Below are 25,108 nucleotides of genomic sequence, written 5' to 3' on the forward strand. Positions count from 1 at the left end.
CCAGTGAGGTAGATGGAAGGTCAGGGCCGCTCTCTAGTTGTTGATTGGATGGTTCAGGTATAGTGATACAGTGTGGAAACAGGCCCCTCGTCCCCACTGAGTCGATGCTGAGCAGCGATCCCTGTACACAAGCACAATCCTACACACTAGCGATAATTTACCATTTCCGACGCCAACTTAACCTACAAACCTGGTCATCTTTGTGGGGAGGAAACTGGAGCACCCGGAAAAAACTCATGTGGTTTCGAGAAGAATGTACAAATTCTACACAGACAACACCCGTAGTCAGGATTGAACTCTGGTCTCTGGTGCTGTGAGGCGGCAACTCTACCGCTGCACCACCGTGCTACCCTTTACACTAAAGAAACTAGATATTAATTCTCATTTGCACATTTTCTATCCATCCTTGTACAAGACATTGGTGAGGCCACATTTAGAGCATTGTATTCATTTTTGATCACGATGTGATAGGAAAGATGTTGTCAAGTGGGGAAGAGTGCAGAGAAGATTTACGATGATGTTACCAGGACCAGGGCCTGATTTATAGGGAGAGGTTGGGCAGGCTAGGGCTTTATTCCTTGGAGTGCAGGGTGATGAGGGGTGATTTTAAAGAGGTGTACAAGAACCTGAGAGGAATACACAGGATAAATGCAGAGTCTTTTACCCAGAGTAGGGGAATCAAAAATCAGAGGACATATCTTTAAGGTGAGGGGGAAAGATTTAATAGGAACCCGAGAGGCAACTTTTTTTACACAGAAGGTAGTCGTTATATGGAATGAGCTGCCGGAGGTGGTAGTTGAGACAAGTACTATCACAACAATTAAAAACATTTGGACAGGCGCATGGGGAGGATTGGTTTAGAGGGATGTGAGCCAAACACAGGCAGGTGGGACTAATGTAGATGGGGCAATTTGGGCTAAAGGGCCTCTTTCCACACTGTATGACCCTCTGTGACTCAACACTACTTTCATGTTTATTATAAACATCTTTCAACGATTGGTTCCATAATGATGGACATTGGAGTTAGTTCCAAATATCTGTAAATGCTCCGACATCTCAATCGACTGAACCATCCTATCACCAACGACAGTGCGGTCCTGAGCTACCATCTACCTCATTGGAGACACTTAGACTATCTTTAATCAGACTTTCCTGGACTTTATCGTGTACTAAATGCTATTCTCTTTATCCTGTATCTGTACACTGTGGATGGCTTGACTGTATTCATATGTAATCTTTCCGCTGATTGGATAGCACGCAACAAAAAGGCTTTTCACTGTACCCAGATACAAGCGACAATCAGCTCAACTAAACTAAGCACTTTGATGATGACAAACCATCATTAATATTCTTCTGATATAACAAATTATTTACTTTACTTTGCTATCATAGTTATATAGTGTTTGCAATGTGTTAAGCAGGTTGTTCCAATTGCACAGACTAAAAATTGTTCTATTTGATTTGTTAAAGCCATCAATTTATTTTTCTTCAATTTGAACTAATGGGTGATTCTGGCAAATGTTCCTGTCTCTACCCGATTGAGATTAATCTCTATGTATTTCCTTCTTAGATATTTGAAGAGGAACACAGCATTTTATTCCTGGATCAAGGTGGTGCATTAGTGGCCATTAAACATACACCCCAACCAATCCGCCATCTGTGGTAATTGTTGCTTTTATCATCCTGGTTAACAAAAATAACTTGCAATCACCTGCAATTAGACTTTAGTCTTTAGAGCTGCAGTGTGGAAATAGGCCGTTCGGCCCACTAGGGTCCTCAGCGACCAGCGATCACCCCGCACAGTAGCACTATCCTAAATACTAGGGTCAATTTACAATTTACAGAGTTTAGAGATACAGCTGTAGGGATACAGCCCACTGAGCCCACGCTGACCATCGATCACCCGCACACTAGTCCCCTGTTATCCCACCTTTGCATCCTACACAGGTGGGGGCAATTTTACAGAAGCCAATTAACCCGCAAACATGTACGTCTTTGGAATGTGGGAGGAAACCGGAGAAAACCCAGAGAAAACCCACGCGGTCACAGGGAGAACGTACAAACTCCGTACAGACAGCACTCGTAGTGAGGATCGAACCCGGGTGAGTAAGGTCCTTACTGACCCTCTTGTGGCAACGCTGTAGGACCACCATCACCACACGGCTAAGGAGTTGGATCACTCCCACCTTCTCAAGGGCAGCAAGGAGCAAGAGACAAACGCTGGTATGCTCAGTGACACCCACATCCCAGGAAGAATAGTTTAAAGAAAATTAAGGATTTGCTTCAGTGCTTCCCTCAGTATTAGCTGAGACGGTTGTCAGAATATCAACACTAATGATTCCACCCGCGACAATTGCTAGCTGGACTCTTTTAATCATTGCTGCCTGTGCTAGTTTCAACTTATCTGATGGCAGGGATTGTAAATTGAAAGTTGATTTTTTTAGCTGGATTGATGCAGAACTGAATCTGCAGTGAATTCCAGACTTCCATCTGATTCACACTGAAGTTCTGTCAGGTCTATTTAATTTGTTTGGCCGCTCCTTGCCTGATCTGTAGACACAAGGAACTGCAGATGCTGGTTTACAAAAAAAACATATGGTGCTGGAGTAACATCTCATTGTCATAGAACCATGCAGTTTTGAAAACAGGCCCTTTGTCCCAACTTGCCCACACCGACCAACATGCTCCTTCTGCACTAGTCCCACCTGCCTGCATTTGGCCCATATCCCACCAAACCCATCCTAACCATGTAACTGCCTAAATGTTTCTTAAACATTGCGATAGTACTTGCCTCAACTACCTCCTCTGACAGTTCATTCCATTTACCATATGTCAACAATTGCCCCTCAGGTTCCTATTAAATCTCTCCCCCCTCACTTTAAACCTATGTCCTCTGGTTCTTGATTGCCCTACTCTGGGTAAAGGACTCTATGCATTTTTCTCTATATCTCCTTTAAACATTGTCCCTCTCACCTTAAAGCTATGCCCTCCAGTTTTAGATTTCTCCATCCTGGGAAAAGGGTTCTGACTGTCTACCCTATCTATGCCTCTCCTAATTGTATATACTTTTATCAGGTCTCCCCGCAATCTCCAGTGTTCCAGAGAAAACAATCCAAGTCTGTCCATCCTCTCCCTGTAGTAGTGCCCCCTAATTCACTCATCATTCTGGAAAAACACATTTGAAATATTATTTTCACGGAATGTCGATATCATTGGCAAATCCGGCATGTTTTTGCCCGTCTTTAATGTATTGGAACTGAGTGGTTTGTTGCGTTATGCAGGGAGCTGCAGGACTGGAGTTAAATATAGGCCAGACCAGGTGTGGGCATTGGTTTTTATCCCCCAAATGGCATTGGAAGGACTTTCATGACAGTTGGACATGTTTAATAGATTCCTGAAAGGTCTCGACCTGAAACATCAGCAATTCCTTTTCTTTAGAGATCCTCTAATTTACTCCAGCATTTTGTGTCCATCTCCAGATTTTCATTTAATTAACCAACTGAATTTAGTTAACTGAGTTGTGGCATGGTGGCGCAATGGTAGAGTTGCTGCCTTACAGCGCCAGAGACCCGGCTTTGATCCTAACTGTACGGAGTTGGTATGTTCTCCCTGTGACCGCGTGAGTTTTCTCCGGGTGCGCCGGTCTCCTCCCACACTCCAAAGACGTACATGTTTGTAGGTTAAGTGGCTTTCGTAAAAATTGTAAATTGTTCCGAGTGTGTGGGACGGTGCCAGTTTATGGGGTGATCACTGGCCTGCGAGGACTCAGTGGGCCGAAGGGCCTGTTTCCGCACTGTATCTATAAAGTCTAAAGTTAAATTCCTCAAGTTGCCCTGGCGGGGTATTGAACTCGTTGTTAGCCTAGTCCTCTGCATCATATAACCACAATGCTACAAAGGGAACAGTGGGGCAGTTGGTACAGCCGTTACCACACAGCGCCGGAGACCCAGGTACAATCCTGACCACCATTGCTATCTGTGCAAAGTTTGTACGTTCTCCCTGTGACCATGTGAGTTTTCTCCAGGTGCTCCGGTTTCCCCCCGCATTCCAAAGACGTTCAGTTTTGTACGTTAATTGGCTTCTGTAAATTGCCCCTCGTGTGTAGGATGCAATGGGATAACATAGAACTCGTGTAAATGGGTGATCAATGGTCAGCATGGACCTGGTGGGCCGAATCAATGCTGTATCTCTGAACTAAACTAAAATTACTGATATACTCAAGGCTCTTTGCTCCATTATTTTTTTGTCAGTGTAACACTCTCGTCATTATTTGCTTGCTTTGACTAGGTTGAGCTTTGATGAAGGGAGGTCCTGGAGAAAATACAGCTTCACCTCGGTTCCTCTCTTTGTAGATGGTGTACTGGGTGAACCCGGAGAGGAAACTCTGGTCATGACGTGAGTAGAGACATTTTACTTCACTAATGCAGCCTTAAATTTTTGAAAGATAAAAATAATACCCATTGATGTATCATTTGGGTTTGAGATCAACGAAAAAATAAATATTTGGAATATTGCATGCAGTTCTGGTTGACCCATTACAGGAAGTTTGTGGAGACGATGTTTACCAGAATGCTGCCTGGATTAGAGGGTTTCAGGTACAGGGAGAGGTTGGGTAGACTTGACTTGTTTTCTCTGGAACTTCGGAGGTTGTTGGGGAGACTTGATAGAAGTATATAAAATTATAAGAGGCATAGATTGGGTAGACAGTCTGATCCTTTTTTTCCAGGGTGGAAATGTCCAACACCAGGGGGCATAGCTACAAGGTGAGAGAGGGAAGGTTTAATGGATAGTGGCATTTAAGAAGCTTTTAGACGGGCATATGGAAATGCAGGGAGTAAAGGAATATGGATCATTTGCAAGTACAGGTGATCAGTTTAATTTAGCATCATGTTCGGCACAAACATTGTGGGCTGAAGGGCCCTTTCCTGTGCTGTACTCGATGTTTGGTTCTAACTAGGTGCTTAGAAATTTATCATCTGTTGGTAGACATTGGAGAATTAGGATGTGTTATATTTTATCAGTTCATTCCTCACCCCGTGGTTGACTGGTGATGAATTTCTAGCACTTTTATTAACCAAGTCAAGTCAATTTTATTTGTACAGCACATTTAAAAACAAGCCATGTTGACCAAAGTGCTGCACATCAGTTCAGGTACTAAGAAACGAACATACAATGGCACACAAACATAACAGCACATACATAAACAGTTCACAGCGCCCCCTCCGAGGGCCTAAAATGCTAGGGAGTAGAAATAGGTTTTGAGCCTGGACTTAAAGGAGTCGATGGAGGGGGCAGTTCTGATGGGGAGACGGATGCTGTTCCACATGGTATGATCTAAAGTGCGTTTGAAGTATGGTCACTGTCGTGATGTGGGTAAACATGGAAAAAGGTGTCTCTGTACTCAGTGAGCTTCCATTGAAAAGCAGGGGACTAAATGTGCCAGCTAAACTGTTCTTGAAGGACACGGCAGTAATAGAACAAACCCATTCCATGAGAAACCCATTCATGGTTTCAGGTTGGAACACTTCTTCAGACTGAACACTGACTGGGTGATCGTCCCCCACACCCCACACCACCTACTTTCAATCTGAAGAAGGGTCCCGACCTGAAACATCACCCATCCATGTTTTCCAGAGATGCTGCCTGACCCAATGAGTTACTCCAACATTTTGTGTCTATCTTTGGTATAAACCAGCATCTGTGGTTCCTTCCTTCCATTGATCGTCAGTAGCTAAAAGATGAAGGTTGTCGGTAGCCTGAAGGCCCAGCTCCAAAACCGATGGTTAGATCCCAGGTGGTGACCATTGGGGGTCAGGGGAACAACCCCGTGGAAAGTGTGCAGTGAGTTCTCACCCTTCACTTCCAGAGTAGACGGTCACTACCAGATTAAACGCAGCGTCTCCTCGCACTTAGCAACCTGATTTTTGCGTCAAACAGTTGCCCCAAATACTCCCGATTCAAAATAGGATAACAAATTAATTTTCTTCAGTCTTTTTGTATTTGTATTGGTGAATAACAGGCGTAGAAATGGTCAGTAAAACAAACTGGAGACATAGTATTGAATATTATGAATGGGAACCATGGGTAACTTGGTGCCTTGTCTTGTGGCTAAAATTGGATGGGGCATCAGACTTATGACTCTTAAGAAACTGTAGATGTTATAATCTTGAGCAAGAAAACAAGCTCTCCCCAGCTTTACATTTCACACATTTTGTTTTCCTTATCTGATGGTCTTTGGTCTCCTTTCACCTCTAACCTTTATCACTTACTCCATCTATCTGCCAATCACCCACCCCCACCTGTATCCACCTATCACTTGCCAGGCTTTTCCCTAGCCGCCCCCCCCCCCCCCCCCACCCCTCTCCCCAGGGCCGTTTTTACAGCATTATGGGCCCCCGGGCAAAGCAGTGTACTGGGGCCCCTACCGTTACTCTCCCCCACCCCCCTTTCCCTACCAGCACCCCCTTGTCGTGCCGGCGAAAAGCACTTACCGAAAAGCACTTAGCGATGGACTTAGGGTGCTACATTGTTGCGAAAAGCACTTACAGATCGCTGTGAGAAGCACTTAGTGACCGAAAATGTTGCGAAAAAAGCACTTATTGAACCTACATTTTTAAAGTAGTATTTATTTATTGCAAGTCACTTAACATACACAGATCAGCATGGGGCCCCTATGCTCGTGGGCCCCCGGGCAAGTGCCCATCAGGCCCATGCGTTAAGACGGCCCTGCCTCTCCCCTTCTTCTTTCCCTCCTACTCCCTCAGTCTGAAGAAGTGGGGGGGAAAAAGGACACAAAGTGCTGGAGTAACTCAGAGGGTCAGGCAGCATCTGAGGAGACCATTGATCGGCGATGTTTCGGGTTGGGATCCTTCCTCAGACACATAAAGTCACCTATCCATGTTCTCTAGAGGTGTTGCCTGACCTGCTGAGTTACTCTAACACTTTGTGTCCTTTGTTGGAAGCCAGCATTTACAGTCCCTTGTTTCTACAATCTGAAGAAGGGTCTTGACCCATAACATCATTCCTCCATTCCCTCCACAGATCCTGCCTGACAGCAAAGTTCCTCCAGCACGTTGACTTTTCATCAGACTTTGGAGTATAGACAAAGCTAGATTAGGCACAGTGGTGCACCAGTAGACTTGCTGCCTTACAGCACCAGAGTCCTGAGTTTAATCCCGAATACGGGTGCTGACTGTAGGGAGTTTGTACGGTCTCCCTGTGACCACGTGGGTTTTCTCCGGGTGCTCCGGTTTCTTCCAACATGCCAAAGACGTACAGGTTTGTAGATCAATTGGCTTTGATAACGATTGTGAATTGTCCCTCGTGTGTAGGATAGTGCTAGTGGACTGGTGATCGCTGGTCAGTGCCGACCCAGTGGGCCGCAGGGCCTGTTTCCGCGCTGTATCTCAAAACGGAACCAAAAACTAAAAAAGTATCCTCAATTGACTTCCCCTTGCTGATATAAAATAAACAAAGATGTGAAACATGCAGCTGGAGTCGTTCTACTGAGTGAAACAGCTGTTCAAGGAAGCAATGTTCTTAGTCCCCCAGGAATAACTAAAACAAATGCAGAAAGAATTAAACTTCTCCGAACCCTACTTAACAATTGCAGAAGGTTCTAAAAATGATACGTTAAAATAACGATTGGACGATTGAAAAATGTTCAATATGGGCTTTGGAATTAAGATGCAGGGCAGCACAGTGGCACAGCGGTAGAGTCGTTGCCTTACAGCGCCAGAGTCCCAGACTCCACCATTCAATGAGATCACAGATGATCTGATTTTGGCCTTTGCCACATTCTTGTCTCATCCTGTTCTTACAGTACTGGACCCACTTTGTCTTGCAATTCTTGGGCTGAGTGCCCAATTCTTGCCACCCACTGAACAGAGGCACACAGGGGAAGATACTGACAGATTTTTAGACCAAATTGAACAGTGTTCCACAGCAGCTTATGGTTCCTGGAATTGCTCGGGGCTGATCTTGACAATGTGTGACAGTGCAAAACGGGCAATGGAAAGAAGGTGGCCTCTTCTACATCAGCATCAATCGCTCTGTGAATCTTCTGCTCGGCGGAGATTTTTAAAACGTGAAGCAATGCTTGCAACCAGGAGCAAACCCACACGGTGACAGGGAGGACGTACAAATTCCATACATGGAGCACCCGTAGTCAAGATTGAATCCGGTTCTGCATCCCTGGCGAACACATAGATAGGTGATGTTTCAGGTCAGGATCCATCTTCATAACCCAGCGGGTCTGGCATCATCCCTGGAGAATAAGGATAAGTAACTTTTCTGGTTGAGACCCTTCCTCTAATATGAAGAAGGGCCCCTACCCAAAATGTCACCTGTCTATGATCTCCAGGGACGCAGCTTGGCATTTTGTGTCTTTCCTTGGAATAGATAGTCAGGGAGTTTTGTGCCTGTCACTTGATTTCCATTCTTTAGTGATTGAGGCAGGTGTCAACTTATTGGAGATCCTTTTGAAAAGCTTGAAGGGAAACCATTAAAAGCGCACCCTGAAAATAGAATGATTTACTGCTTTTCCGTGCTCGTGCTTGGTGGAGTGAGAAATGACAATAATTCCGAGGGAGTTCTTCCCACATCAAGTAGGCTCACTGATGGATGAGCCAGCGGGTTGCCCCTGCATAAATCCACGCCTCCCCCATGTTATTGGAAGGAACTCAGTGGTAATTAATATGCCCCAGTTAATCAGCTCAGGCCAATTTGAGACGTATCCCAGATTGAAGAGGTTTTGTTAAGATTGAATTGCACTTAATTATTTATTATTGTTTCAGCACAAAATGGCAATACCAGTGCACCGCACTGAAGCGTGTTCCCTTGCGCTGATCATCCATTTATTCATCTACCCGAGCTCTCACTGGGCTGAAATACAGGCTATTGTTTATGGGGCTCCCTTTCCACTTCAAAGTCTAATTCAAAGAACACATATCATGATTGATACAACTCCATCTCCTACACTTCCCAAATGTCATTTATATTAGCGGCTACATTAATCCATTTATTTTAAATTAAGCACGTTCCAGCCATTGAATAATGCTGATTAGACAATTCACCCGCGCGTGTTTTACATTTTTAATTAGTAAAGTAATGTTTGTTTCTACTCTACTTGTGCGTTGATATCCTAAAACACAGATAATTGCCGTACCTAAGAGCTTGTAAATAAGTGTGGAAAGTGAAGAGATCACAATGTCAATCCAGCTCATTCCTCTAACATTTTAACTGCCTGAATTGGCTCACAATTCACCCAGGCTCGTATCCAATTAACTCAGAGAGGCATCTATCTATTTCAGTCTGACCCTCAGTTGACACACTCCAGTACCCAACTTACTCAATCTTCCACCAAATTAACCCAGTCTGGTAATCGACTAACCTAGTCAGACATCCATTTGGTCATTTAACTAATCTAGTCCAGTACCCAAGTAACCCAGCCTGGCCTGGTTCAGTAGTCAACTCACCTAAACACAGAGTGCTGAGGAACTCAGTGGGTCAGGCAGCATCTGTGGAGAGAATGGAGAGGCGATGGTTCGGGTTGGGATCCTTCTTCAGACTCAAGTAGGGTCCCGACCTGAAATGTCGCCTGTCCATTCTCAGATGTTGCTGACCCACTGAGTTCCTCCAGTTCAAAGTTCTAGCGTCTGCAGGCCCTTGTGTCTCCAGTGAACTAACCTCATGAGATATGCAGTCAATTCAGTCTGGTACTTAACTAATCCTGTCTGGCATCCAATTAATTGCCCACTGCTCAACTAATCCAGTATGGTATCCAGCTAATGCAGTCTGGTGTTCATTTAAACAAATCTGGCACTCAACTAAACTAGCCCAACATTAAGCACTCCACAACCAACAGCCCCAGTCCATACTGAGCTAATTCAGTCTGACACTCAATTTATACAGAGCACCATACAATTAATCTAGTTTAATATTAGCTCATCCAGGCAGCCAATCCAACCCTGACTAACACCCAACTAAATCCGTAGAGTATACTGGCACCAAGCCCGATACCCAACGAACAGAGAGTGCTTAGTTTAGTTTAGTTTATTATTGTCATGTGTACCCAAAGTACAGTGAAAAGCTTTTTTGTTGCATGCTACCCAGTCGGTGAAAAGACTACAATGATTAAAATCAAGCCGGTCATAATGTACAGATACAGGATAAAGGGAATAAAGTTTAGTGCAAGATAAAGTCCAGTAAAATCCGCTTAAAGATAGTTTGAAGGTCTGCAATGAGGTAGATGGAAGGTCAGGACCGCTCTCTAGTTAGTGAGAGGATGGTACAAGTTGCCTGATAACAGCTGGGAAGAAACTATGACACTAGACAATGCAGTCTGGCACCAAGCTCGCCTGCAATGGCACCCAACTGGTTCAGTCTGAACATCCAAACAAACCCAGTGTAACCTCCATCCAATTCAGACACCCCAACTGACTGGTTCTGGCATTTCATCAACCCCGAATAGCCCTCTGTTAAATTTGGTTAACATCTACCTAACACAGATTGGCATCCAATTAATCGTGACTGGCATCAAACCAATCCAGCCTGGCATCTAAATAACCCAGGCTACATCCGACTCACATTCAGTTATCCCAACTGGGATCCATCCAGTTGGCATCCAACCAAAGCAGCCAAAGCAAAACTGACAACCAACTAACCATGCCTGGTACCCAGCTAATCAAGCCTGGCACTTCAGTAACCCAGTCCATCATGTGAACAACCCAGATCCCAGTTAACTACCCCGCTGGCACAGACAGCCATCCAACCAATTCAGTCTGGTGCCAGTCAAAGTAGACCAGTTCCCAAGTAACACGTCCTTATATCCCATACACTGTCGACATCACCAATGCTGCCCTCATACACATGTTTATTCCAAATATCCATTCCAATTTCAATAAACATACTTTCATGGAGACACAAGGAACTGCAGATAGACACAAACAGCTAGAGTAACTCAGGAGGGAGCATCTCTGGAGGGAAGAAATGGATGACGTTTTGGGTCGAGATCCTTCTTCAAGGATCAACAGGCAGCATCTCTGGAGGGAAGGAATGGGTGACGTTTTGGGTCGAGACCCTTCAAGGAACTGCAGATGCTGGTTTATAAAAAAAGACAGAGAATTCTGGAGTAACTATGCAGCAATCAAATCAGATAATACTAAACATGAATACAGACAACCCAAACTAATGTCAGAGTCATAGAGTGATACAGTGTGGAAACGGGCCCTTCAGCCCCACTTGCCCACACTGATCAATGCGTCCCATCTACGCTAGTCCCACATGCCTGCGCTTGGCCCATATCCCACTAAACCTGTCCAATCCAGGTACCTGTCTAAATGTTTCTTAAACGTTGCGATAGTACTTGCGATAGTACCTTGGTATTCACTACCTTTGGAAAAAATATTGTGTGAATGTGATCAATAGAATGACAGGCAGCACAGTGGCACAGCAGTAGAGTTGCTGCCTCACAGCTCCTGTGACCCGGGTTGGATCCTGACAATGGGTGCGAACTCTGTACGGAGTTCGTACATTCTCTCTGTGCCCACATGGGATCACTCCGGGTGCTTGTAGGTTAATTAGCTTCTATAAAGTGTCCCTCGTGTGTGGGATAGAACTAGTGTATGGGTGATCGCTGGTCGGCATGGATTCAGTGGGCAGAAGGGCCTGTTTCCATGTTGCATCTCTAAACTAAACTGAACTAAAAAGAAGGGCAAATGTTATTCGCATGGATTCATATTGAGCCCTCTTGTTTCTTTTTGCCATTGGCAGTGTGTTTGGCCATCTCAGCCGCCGCTCTGAATGGCAACTGGTCAAAGTGGACTACAGGTCTATCTTCAGTAGGAAGTGTATGGAGAACGACTTCCAGGCCTGGACGCTCCACACTCAGGTGAGTGATGGCACCATCTTCGACCTTCCCCAGTCCAACACGAATTCCTCTAACTCTCCTTCTCCCACCTTCTCCCTTTCTATACATTTCCCTGCACTACCTTCTCTCCTCATTCCTTTCATTAATTCCCCTTCCCCACCAAACAGGGACAGTTGCTTCCCAGCTGTTGTTGGGCAATTGAACCATCCTATCAACAACTAGAGAGCGGTCCTGAGCTACCATCCACCTCATTGGAGACCCATGGACGATCTTTAATCAGACTTCACTGGACTTTATCTTGCACTAAACGCTATTCCCTTTATCCTGTGGATGGCTCGATTGTAATCATGTATAATCTTTCCAATGTCTGGAGAGCAAGCAGCAAAAATGCTCTTTTACTGTACCTCGGTACACTTAACAATAAACTAAAGTAAATCACACCTCACCCGGTTCTCTACCCCTCCACCAACACAGCTCTTTTGCCAGCCAACCCACTTAATTCTCCCTGGGACCATCTTACCCCCTCACCTCCCCCCACCTCACCATACATCTGTGTTGTGCCTGCAGCATCAGTGACCCTGTGACTTGGTGTACGTTATGGGCACTGAAATTAAAAGGCCAAGCCTTCTCTTTGCGATGGGTCAAACCTCGTCAGTAAGAATGGGAACAGAAGTTCTAGAGGGGAAAAGAAATTAAGGGCAGGGCCAATTGTGACCGATGTGAGAGGGGAGGTAAATACAGAAGTTAAAGTGTTGTACTTAAATGCGCATAGTATAAAAAATAAAGTGGATGAGCTTGAGGCTCAGTTAGTCATGGGCAAGTATGATGTTGTAGGGATCACTGAGACATGGCTACAAGAGGACCAGGGCTGGGAACTGAATATTCAGGGGCACACAACGTATAGAAAAGACAGACAGGTGGGCAGAGGGGGTGGGGTTGCTCTGATGGTAAGGAATGATATTCATTCCCTTGCAAGGGGTGACATAGAATCAGGAGATGTTGAATCAGTATGGATAGAAATGAGAAATTGTAAGGGTAAAAATACCCTAATGGGAGTTATCTATAGGCCCCCAAACAGTAGCCTCGACATAGGGTGCAAGTTGAATCAGGAGATAAAATTGGCGTGTCAAAAATGTAATGGTACGGTGGTTATGGGAGATTTCAACATGCAGGTAGACTGGGAAAATCAGGTTGGAAATGGACCCCAGGAAAGAGAGTTTGTAGAGTGCCTTCGAGATGGATTCTTAGAACAGCTTGTACTGGAGCCTACCAGGGAGAAGGCAATTCTGGATTTAGTGTTGTGTAATGATCCTGATCTGATAAGGGGACTAGAGGTAAAAGAGCCATTAGGAGGCAGTGATCACAACATGATAAGTTTTACTCTGCAAATGGAAAGGCAGATGGGAAAATCGGAAGTGTCAGTATTACAGTATAGCAAAGGGGATTACAGAGGCATGAGGCAGGAGCTGGCCAAAATTGACTGGAAGGAGGCCCTAGCAGGGAAGACGGTAGAACAGCAATGGCAGGTATTCCTGGGAATAATGCAGAGGTTGCAGGATCAATTTATTCCAAAGAGGTGGAAAGACTCTAAGGGGAGTAAGAGACACCTGTGGCTGACAAGGGAAGTCAGGGACAGCATAAAAATTAAGGAGAGGAAGTATAACATAGCAAAGAAGAGTGGGAAGACAGAGGATTGGGACTCTTTTAAAGAGCAACAAAAGTTAACTAAAAAGGCAATACGGGGAGAAAAGATGAGGTACGAGGGTAAACTAGCCAATAATATAAAGGAGGATAGCAAAAGTTTTTTTAGGTACGTGAAGAGGAAAAAAATAGTCAAGGCAAATGTGGGTCCCTTGAAGACAGAAGCAGGGGAATTTATTATGGGGAACAAAGAAATGGCAGACGAGTTAAACCGTTACTTTGGATCTGTCTTCACTGAGGAAGATACACACAATCTCCCAAATGTTCTAGGGGCCGGAGAACCTAGGGTGATGGAGGAACTGAAGGAAATCCACATTAGGCAGGAAATGGTTTTGGGTAGACTGATGGGACTGAAGGCTGATAAATCCCCAGGGCCTGATGGTCTGCATCCCAGGGTACTTAAGGAGGTGGCTCTAGAAATAGTGGAAGCATTGGAGATCATTTTTCAATGTTCTATAGATTCAGGATCAGTTCCTGTGGATTGGAGGATAGCAAATGTTATCCCACTTTTTAAGAAAGGAGGGAGAGAGAAAACGGGTAATTATAGACCAGTTAGTCTGACATCAGTGGTGGGGAAGATGCTGGAGTCAATTATAAAAGACGAAATTGCTGAGCATTTGGATAGCGGTAACAGGATCATTCCGAGTCAGCATGGATTTACGAAGGGGAAATCATGCTTGATAAATCTACTGGAATTTTTTGAGGATGCAACTATAAAATTGACAGGGGAGAGTCAGTGGATGTGGTGTACCTCGACTTTCAGCAAGCCTTCGACAAGGTCCCACATAGGAGATTAGTGGGCAAAATTAGGGCACATGGTATTGGGGGTAGGGTACTGACATGGATAGAAAATTGGTTGACAGACAGAAAGCAAAGAGTGGGGATAAATGGGTCCCTTTCGGAATGGCAGGCAGTGACCAGTGGGGTACCGCAAGGTTCGGTGCTGGGACCCCAGCTATTTACGATATACATTAATGACTTAGACGAAGGGATTAAAAGTACCATTAGCAAGTTTGCAGATGATACTAAGCTGGGGGGTAGTGTGAATTGTGAGGAAGATGCAATAAGGCTGCAGGGTGGCTTGGACAGGTTGTGTGAGTGGGCGGATACATGGCAGATGCAGTTTAATGTAGATAAGTGTGAGGTTATTCACTTTGGAAGTAAGAATAGAAAGGCAGATTATTATCTGAATGGTGTCAAGTTAGGAGGAGGGGGAGTTCAACGAGATCTGGGTGTCCTAGTGCATCAGTCAATGAAAGGAAGCATGCAGGTACAGCAGGCAGTGAAGAAAGCCAATGGAATGTTGGCCTTCATAACAAGAGGAGTTGAGTATAGGAGCAAAGAGGTCCTTCTACAGTTGTACCAGGCCCTGGTGAGACCGCACCTGGAGTACTGTGTGCAGTTTTGGTCTCCAAATTTGAGGAAGGATATTCTTGCTATGGAGGGCGTGCAGCGTAGGTTCACTAGGTTAATTCCCGGAATGGCGGGACTGTCGTATGTTGAAAGGCTGGAGCGATTGGGCTTGTATACACTGGAATTTAGAAGGATGAGGGGGGATCTTATTGAAACATATAAGATAATTAGGGGATTGGACACATTAGAGGCAGGAAACATGTTCCCAATGTTGGGGGAGTCCAGAACAAGGGGCCACAGTTTAAGAATAAGGGGTAGGCCATTTAGAACGGAGATGAGGAAGAACTTTTTCAGTCAGAGAGTGGTGAAGGTGTGGAATTCTCTGCCTCAGAAGGCAGTGGAGGCCATTTCGTTGGATGCTTTCAAGAGAGAGCTGGATAGAGCTCTTAAGGATAGCGGAGTGAGGGGGTATGGGGAGAAGGCAGGAACGGGGTACTGATTGAGAATGATCAGCCATGATCGCATTGAATGGCGGTGCTGGCTCGAAGGGCTGAATGGCCTACTCCTGCACCTATTGTCTATTGTCTATTGTCTATTGTCTATTGTCTATAGTATGTGGGTTCCAGAGCAGCAAGTAAATAATTTACCAGGCTTGTCCTTCTGCATTTCTCGGGGACTTCAACAAAAGGCAGAGCATGCAGTGCAAAGACACCACTCTCACCACAGCTAATGGCTTCAGAATCCAATAACCTATCTCTCCAGTCGTGATTTAATTGCCCTGAATTATCCCAGTTGGTTTTAATGGGTCTCACATGACATATTTTGCCTGCAGCCTTAACATAATTAATTTCCAATTGACAGTTCACTTTGCTGGTCTAATTACCGTCCCTCCTGCCTTGTGACATCTGGTACATAAGGTGTACAGGAGGGTGAGCGGTGGCCAGCAGTCTGTCACTCAGGGACGATCCTCGATGAATACAACTGAAGGGGTTTTGTTGAGACGCGGTGCAGAAGGCAGCCCGCCAGCGTGGCAGCGGATCAAAGTTGACAACGCGCAGAACCCAGCCCGATTCAGCAGACGCCAATCCGCGCAGGATTGAAGCTGAATCAAATAAGTCTCAGTGTTTCATGCATGGCGACGGCTCGGTTCAGTGACAGCCTTACTGCTTGTTAAACCAGCTTCACATCACAGAGCCCGTTCTCACCACACATAACGTCGACTCTGAAGCAACATCTCGAGTCTCCCAAATACTCTGCTGCTGCCTCATACTCTCTACTCCTTGGACCACAGGAGGATGAGGGGTGATCTTATAGACATATGCAAAATCATGAGAGGAATAGGTCGGGTAGATGCACAGAGTCTCTTGCCCAGAGTAGGGGAATTGAGGACCAGAGAACATAGGTGCAAGGTGAAGGGGAAAAGATTTAATAGGAATCTGAGGGGTAACTTTTTCACACAAAGGGTGGTGGGTGTATGGAACTAGCTGCCAGAGGAGGTAGTTGAGGCTGGGACTATCCCAATGTTTACGAAACAGACAGGTACATGGATAGGACAGGTTTGGAGGAATATGGGCCAAGTGCAGGCAGGTGGGACTAGTGTAGCTGGGACATGTTAGCCGGTGTGGGCAAAAATATGCATCTAAGCAAGTCTGACCTTCCTGCATTTGACCCATATCCCTCTAAATCTTTCTCATCCATGTTCCTGTCCAAATGTCTCTTAAATGCTGCTATTGTATCTGCCTCAACTACTTCCTCAAGCAGCTCATTCCATAAACCATCCACCCTCTGTGTGAAAAAATTGCCCCTCAGGTTCCTAATAAATCTTACTCCCCTCATCTTAAACCTATCTCCTCTAGTTCTTCATTCCAGTACTCTGGGGAAAAGACCGCGTACATTCACCTCACCAATCCCCCTTATTTGCAATGTGGTGTCGTGGTAAGGTGCATCCTATTTATTGCCCATCTCTAATTATCTTTGGGCAGGTGGTGGTGCACACTTGCCTTGGTTTGCTGCCGTCCTGCTCAGCTAAGTGGGTGGCAATGAGTTGGCTTACAGAGACAGCACAGTGGTGCAGCGGTAGAGTTGCTGCCTTTACAGCTCCAGAGACCCAGGTTTGATCCTGACTCTGGGTTTTGTCTGTACAGAGCAAAATTGTAAAATTCAGTAAAATTGTATGTGGGATAGTGTTAGTGTGCGGACTCAATGGGCCCAAGGGCCTGTTTCTATGCAGTGTCTCTAAAGTCGAAAGTCTAAAGCTTTGATTACTATGCTCATCTAACCAAAGATTTTAGAGTTATTGAGTCATACGGCACGGAAACAGGCCCTTTGACCGAACTTGCCAAGATGTCCCATCTACACTAGTTCCACCTGCCTGTGTTTGGCCGAAATCACTCTAAGCCTCTCCTATCCATGTACCTATCCAAATGTCTTTTAAATGATATGGAGAAAACACAAATATATAGAGTTGGATAACAGATAGGACACAATCTTACTGAAAGCTGGAACAGGATCATGAAGTAGAGAGGGTAGCGGGGGTGTTTTATTGAGTCATTCTCTATTTCAATGTTGTTATTTGGTGATGGTCCCAGGATGTGTGAGCTCTGATCTGGAAGGAGACATGGTGGTGAAGCTGTAAGCATTACTCCTTCACAGTTCCAGCGACCCAGGTTTGATCCTGACCTGCAGGGGCCACAGGCTTATTCACCGTTCTCCCCCTTTGTGATGTTTTGGTTGTGCAGGCTTGAAAGCATCTTTAAAGCTGTCAAACAGGATCAGCATTCTACTCCAGTGGAAAGGTTGCCCCTTCTCCTCAGGTTAGGCTGAAGGTTTTGAAGCAGGCAAATTGCAAACCTTGGCCAAGGTGCCAGCAACAGCCGATCTCCAGTTGGCTATTTGAGCTGTTCTGACGCTACTTTAGCTCAGATTTCAGCAGGCAGGCTCCCATCTGCTTGATCCTGGCATTTACATAACTAAATCTGCCCTCTCAAAGCAGGGCCTAAGTCACGGGTGATAGACACAAAATGCTGGAGTAACTCAGCGGGTCAGGCAGCATCTCTGGAGAAACGGAATAGGAGACTTTTCGGGTCGAGACCCTTCTTCAGACTGAGAGTCGGGGAGAGGGGGGAAATGAGATTTAACAAAAGGTTAGATATTTAATCATATGGTAGTTAGTTCAATCCCTCTTATCTGCCAAAACGTTCCCAAAAGAGTAGATCATCAAACTCTTTTATCCGAAAATGAAGAAAAATAATGAATGTAGTTCCTAAACAAGGTGAGCAACAGGAGTTTTAATGTCAGCTTCATGTTGACAAAGTGGAAGAGGGCAGATGATGACATGAACTGTTGTTAGCACATACTAACATGTCAGCAGAAAGACTATACATGATTACAATCAAGCTGTCCGCAGTGTACAGATACATGATAAAGGGAATAACATTTAGTGCAAGATAAAGTCCTGTAAAGTCCGATCAACGATAGTCCGAGGGTATCCAATGAGGTAGATAGCAGCAGAGGACTGGTCACTATATTTTGACGTTAATCAGCAATATTGACCAGGAATTTTTGGGATTGTGCATAAAAGAATGTGTTGGTGGAACTCAGCAGGTTGGGCAGCACCTTATTCCTTCCCCAGATGCTGCCTGACTTGTTGTGTTCCTCCAGCACTTTTTTTTGCTCAAGATTCCAGCATCTGCAGTTTCCTGTGTCTCAACTCGAAGATTGTTATAGACAAAGTTATCAGATTTGCTAATGTTCAGGTAAATGCAGGTGAAGAGGTGGGGGCTGATATGTGAGTCGACAGCAAATTTACCATTTACTCATAGAGGTAGCCAGTGCCTTCTCATTCGCTGTCGTGTGCTGGGGCAGCAGGGCGAAGGCTGCGGACAAGCTCATCAGGAAGGCTGGCTCCGCCCTGGATTCATGGGAGGTGGTCTTAGAGGGGAGGATGCCCCTCAAACTGTGGAGCATCCTGGGCAATACAGCTCACACCTCCATGACACACTGGTCAACCTGAGGAGTGCCTTCAGCAACAGACTGGTTCCACTAAGATGCAGGACAGAACGCCACAGGAGATCCTTCTTCCCTGTGGCTATCAAACTTTACAACTCCTCTCCCTTCTGTTGTGGTAGACTGAGACTGGTTTCCCCCCCCCCCCCCCCCCCCAACACTCCCCAATCTTTCAACATCCCCCAAGCCTTTCCACTGGTCACTTTAATTTCATGTTTCATGTATTTTGTATTTTTATGACTGTTGGCAGATCAATTTCCCTCCTGGGATAAATAAGGTTCTATCGTATCGTGTTGTATCGTATCGTAGTCGCACCACATGGAAGCAGGCCCTTCAGCACAACTTGCCCATGCCAACCAAGGCCCCCACCTATGCTAGTCCCACCTGCCCGCATTTAGCCCATATCCCTCTGAACCTTTCCTATCCATGTGCCTGTCCAAATATATTTTACTCCATTGTTTAAAGCCACCATAACTTCAGGAAACATTTTGACGGGGAGAATAGATGGGCACCTATGTCTTCCATTTTTTATTTTCCATTGTTTCCATTTTTAACGAGCTCCAGGCAGGAATGGTTAAGCTTGCACATTTATTGCTGCCTTTCTCCCAAACTTTCCACTCTGTGTTTCAATTTCCACTCTGTATTTCTGGAAATATTGTTAGTGACGAATGTTAAAATCTACTGACGTGCAAATGTAAATTACATTCAAAATGTCAAATATTTGAGTCAATTTTTTTAAACAAATGCAATGAGTAGCTTTAAGGTGAGAGTAGCAAAGTTTAAAGGAAACAAGTTTTTTTTTTAACAGAGTGTAGTGGGTGCCTGGTACACACTGATAATAATTAACAAAATGCCACTTTTGAGAAAAAGTAAACTTTTTGAGAGAAACATATAAAATTATGTGAGGCATAAGTCTGGAGTAGACAGTCGGAACCTGATTTCCAGGGTGGGAATCTCAAATACTAGAGGCCATAGTTTTAAAGACTTTTGGGGCAAATGCCTTTTGCCATTTTTGCCATAGTTTTAAGGTGAGAGAAGCAAAGTACAAAGTAGATGTGTGGGGCAGGCGTTTTTTCACACAGTGGGTGCCTGGACCACACTGCCAGGGGTGGTGATGGAGGCTTGGCTAACACCCTGTGAAATGCTGTGTTTCTGTTTCCTCTCTGTTCCCCATCACTCCGACACTCTGCCCCCACCCTGTCACGTCGCTGTAAGCAGCAGGCAGCCTGCTTTTTGGTACCCCTGAGCAGCTGTCCTTTAATCTGCAGCGTGAGCAGACTCAAGTGGATCCTGCTTTGATTTTTTTTGCTCTCTCTCCCTTCCTGGACTCTTTTATGTGGCTCCTCCTTTACAGCAAGGCCGAGATCAATGGCTTCGGCACATCAAGAAATGCGAGAGGGAGGAAGGGGGGAGAATTGTTGCCCGTGTCTTATCGTTCAGTAGCTTAGCTCCTTTGCTTTGAGTTATTACGCTGCCAGACACAAAATTGCATCTTCCTGCAACCATTTGCCTGTTGCTTCCTTCAAGCTGAGAAGGGACGGTGGTGAGCTGTCAGATTTTTAATCACATGGTAGTTAGTTCAATCCCTCTATCTCACAAAAAGTTGCCACAAGAGTAAATCATCAAACTCTTTTTATCTAACATTGAAGGAAATAATGAATGTGGTTTCTAAACAAGGTGAGCATCAGGAGTTTTAATGTCAGCTTCATGTTGTTTGATTCAAAAGTTTTGCCTCTTTTGAAAAGAAAAATATTTCTGGCAGTCGCATGAAGGGCTGGGTTCATCTCTGTATAAACAAGCTATAGGTACGTGGACCTGAAGTCCAATGGCAACAGCGTAAATTCCCATCCTTTCAACACATTTGACCAGATAACTTTCCGCATACCAACATCTGCAGTTCATTCCTACACATATTGTCTGCTCCACTGCGAAATCTCCTCAAGGTACGCCAGGGATGCTGCCTGACCCGTTGAGTTACAATAGACAATAGGTGCAGGAGTAGGCCAATCGGCCCTTTGAGCCAGCCCATTCAATGTGATCATGGCTGATCATTCTCAATCAGTACCCCATTCCTGCCTTCTCCCCATATCCCCTGACTCCGCTATCATTGAGCTCTATCTAGCTCTCTCTTGAATGCATTCAGAGAATTGGCCTCCTCTGCCTTCTGAGGCAGAGAATTCCACAGATTTACAACTCTCTTTACTACTCCAGCGTTTTGTGTCTATCTTTTGTGTAAACCAGCATCTGCAGTTCCTTTCTACATAACTTTCTACAGAGCTCAGTTTAGATTAGAGATAGCACATGGAAGTCACCCCTTCGACCCTCTGAGTCAATGCCGACCATCGATCACCCCTTCTCACTCGTTCTATGTTATTCCACTTTCTCATACTACACACTGGAGGCAATTTTACAGCGGCGAATTAACATACAAATCCGCACGTCTTTGGGGTGTGGGAGGAAACCCACGCGGTCACAGGAAGAACGTGCAAACTCAGACAGCACCCAAGGTCAGGATTGAACCTGGGTCTCTGGTGCTGTGTGGCAGCAGCTCTACCAGCTGTGCCAATATGCCACCCTAGTTCTGTGTTTAGTTCTGAATGTTGATTTCCGATCACACTCGTGGAATGCTCAGTTCCAATGAAGAGTCTGCATGGAGTGAATTAGTTCTGATTTGCTGTCCGTATCCGAGCATTGACGTTGAACAACTGATTCTGTATTCTCCACCTGTGTTTAAGCTGAACTCCATTTTGCAAATATCCCCCCGGGTATCTCTCACCCTATTATCCTTTCCAATTACCAACCGTTAACTAGCCTGAGCGACATCCAAACATTCAGTGGAACAGAATGAGGATTAGACTGTTAGGACTTCTGCACTGCACTCTTAGAGCAGTAGACTAGTGTTATTACTGTTTCTATCGCTTCCCAATAAATATTGATGTTCAGCCTCTCCATACTAAGTGGCTCGACGGGCAAAAACATTTTGCCTGATCTTTCGCCTCATCCAAGAGACGACCTTTTTGCTGCATGACCTCGTACTATCCGAAATAACTCGGCATTTTCTTGTACCATTTCTGCTGCAGTCTTATCTTCTCCAGGGATAATATATTGGCAGGAGACTAAAAGAGTGCCCCTAAATTAAAAAATCGACTCCATTCCCTGCCACTGAGGATGAGCCTTGCAGGAAGTTGACAAGAGTGGAAGGGGGCAGATGATGAAATGAACTTCTGTGGACACAGTGGCACAGTGGTAGAGCTGCTGCATGACAGTGCCAGAGACTATGGATGTTCTCCCTGTGACCACGTGGGTTTTCTCCGGGTGCTCTGGTTTTCTCCCAGATTCCAAAGACGTATCGGTTTGTAGGTTAATTGGCTTTGGTAATATTGTAAAATTGTCTCTGGTGTGTGTAGGATAGTGTTAACATACGCGGATAGCTGATTGGCGAGGACTTGTTGAACGGAAGGGCCTGCTTCTACGCTGTATCTCTAAATTAAACTAAATTAAACTCAGTCTTACGTACCAGCCATCTTAATAGTGTTGTTTACCAACCAACATCTGTATGGTTTTAATTACTATTGACCATCCAAACATTCGGTTAGTCATGTTTAGTTATGTGAGCATTTTGCACTGACCTTCATTTTCAGAACATGCCTTGGCAATTTGTAATCAATGGTCGCAAAGTGGTTGCGTCACTGACAACATTCATATGATCTCATGAGGTGTAGAAAATCATGAGAGGAATAAATCCGGTAGACGCACAGAGTCTCTTCCCAGAGGGGATTCTAGAACCAGAGAACACAGGTTTAAGGTGTGGGGGGAATGAATTAAAATATTTTATACAAAGGGTAATGGGTGTACGGAACGAGCTGCCAGAGGAGGTAGTTAAGGCAGGGACTATTGCGACATTTAAGAAACATTTAGAGAGGTACATGGATAGGACAGGTTGAGAGGGATATGGGCCAAACGCAGGCAGGTGGGACTAATGTAGATGGGACACATTGATGGGTGTGGGCCTGTTTCCACACTGTATGGCTCTATGACTATAACTGTTGATTATTCGGAGTCGTCATTTCTTACTAGTGTGGTTTCCTTGAAGGGAGAGCCTTGCATCATAGGGGAGACGCGGATATACAAGAGACGTCGCCCAGCAACGCGCTGCATCTTGGGGAAGAAATACAGAGAAGCGGTGACATACGTGCCGTGTAATTGCACAGACAAGGACTTTGAGTGGTGAGTGCCCCCTTCTTGACATTTCACACATATCTCCTTGTTAGGCAGTGTCTCGAGGCTGAGGATGAGCTGCATCCGCCACAGTAACTGTGGACTCCTGGGTAGGTGATGAACCCAATGAGGGACCCACAAACTCTGCCACAGGTGGGCCACCTGATGATTGATGAGGTGGCTGAGCAATTTAGAAGGTGATGTGCCCCAAAAGCCATTTGCACGGGCTTCCATCTGCTCCCAGCAAAATGTCTCCATGTTTTCATTGCCTTTCATTGCCTTCCTCACCTCATTTGATTTCTCAAGGGCCAGTGATCAGTGGCAGCACAGTGGCACAGCAGTGTAGCTGCTGCCTTACCGCGCCAGAGACCCGATTCTGACTACGGGCACTGTCTGTACGGAGTCTGCACGTTCTCCCTGTGACTGCATGGGTGCTCCGGTTTCCTCCCACACTCCCAAGACAGTGCAGGTATGTAGGTTAATTGGCTTTGGTAAAATCGTAAAGTGTCCCTTGTGCGTAGGATAGTGCTCGTGTACAGGGTGATTGCTGGTCAGCACGGACTCGGTGGGCCAAAGGGCCATTTCCGCGCTGTGTCTCGAAAGTCTAAAAGATGCCCATAATGACATGTAGATATTGTATTTCTCTATGGGTGCCTTGAGAAGTTCTTCCTCCTCTGTCCTTCTGGTAACCTTTTGTCACTGAGTTTGGAGTGAAGATTCCTTTTCAGGATAGACACAAAATGCTGGAGTAACTCAGCGGGACAGGCAGCGTCTCTGGAGAGAAGGTACGGGTGACGTTTCGGGCCGAGACCCTTCTTCGGACTGATCTCGATGACCCGAAACGTCACCCATTCCTTCTCTCCAGAGATGTTGCCTGTCCCGCTGAGTTACTCCAGCATTTTGTATCTATCTTCGATTTAAACCAGCATCTACAGTTCCTTCCGACACATTCCTTTCAGGAGTCTGGTGTCAAAGATGTGGCCCACCTTTTAGGGCTGACTGAATGTAATTAGTGCCTTAATGTTCTGGGAGAGGACACTGGTGGTGGATTGCTCATCCCGCCAATGGATTTGGAAGATGTTGCAGAGATACCACACTGGGTTTGTGGGTTTAATTTAGTTTAGTTTGGTTTGGTTTAATTATTGTCATCAGTTGTGGGTTTAGCTTAGTTTAGTATAGTTTGGTTAATTATTGTCACGTGTACCGAGGTACAGCGAAAGGTTTTTGTTGCATGCTATCCAGTCAACGAAAAGACTACACATAATTACAATTAAGCCGTCTACAGTGTACAGATACAGACGTTGTGGGCCGAAGGGCCTGCCCTTGCACTGTACAGTTCTATGAGGGATAGGAACAATTTAGAGGGATATGGGGCAAACCCGGGCAAGTTGGACGAGCGAAGATGAGGCATCTTGGTCAGCATGGGAATATTGGATCAAAGGACCTGTTTCCATGCTGTATGACTCTATGACTCAAGGAACAGAAATCCAATCTGAAGTAAAACAAAAATGGTGGTTAACACGCGCACTGAGATTTCACAGAGCTTCTGCCTATTCTCCTCTCTGCCGTTCCACTGAGCTGGAAATCTAATGATGGCAGCCGAATATTGTGGGCTGCCTTACATCAATATCAATGTCAATCAATATATCTTTATTGTCATTGTACAAGTACAACGAGATTAAGAATGCCACTTCCATATCGATGCGATAAAATAAATAAAACACGGCAAAAACAAAAAACAACAAAAAGAAGGGAGAAATAAAAGAAACAAGGTAAAGTGCAAATGGGTTCATTCAGGGTCAACTGTGCCAGATGACCATGGGGACAGAGACAGATCATGGGGGGCACTCTGCAGGTCCGATTCAGAGCAGCTATAGCTCTAGAATTAAAGCTGTTTCTTAGTCTGGAGGTGCGGGCGTAGAAGGCCTTGTCTTGTCTGCCAGACAGAAGTAGTTCAAACAG

The 25,108-nt window shown here is 45.3% G+C and overlaps 1 protein-coding gene across 1 annotated transcript in view; it reads left to right on the plus strand.

Moving 5' to 3' along the window:
• LOC144600829 (VPS10 domain-containing receptor SorCS1-like) overlaps window positions 1–25,108 on the plus strand; it is a 410,789-nt gene that overhangs the window by 286,217 nt on the left and 99,464 nt on the right. Inside the window, 4 exon segments of the mRNA XM_078412718.1 lie at window positions 1,571–1,662; window positions 4,288–4,395; window positions 11,773–11,890; window positions 23,022–23,155. Coding sequence (XP_078268844.1) covers window positions 1,571–1,662; window positions 4,288–4,395; window positions 11,773–11,890; window positions 23,022–23,155 — 452 coding nt within the window.

Source organism: Rhinoraja longicauda, chromosome 16, assembly GCF_053455715.1.
Source record: "Rhinoraja longicauda isolate Sanriku21f chromosome 16, sRhiLon1.1, whole genome shotgun sequence".
NCBI lineage: Eukaryota > Metazoa > Chordata > Chondrichthyes > Rajiformes > Arhynchobatidae > Rhinoraja > Rhinoraja longicauda.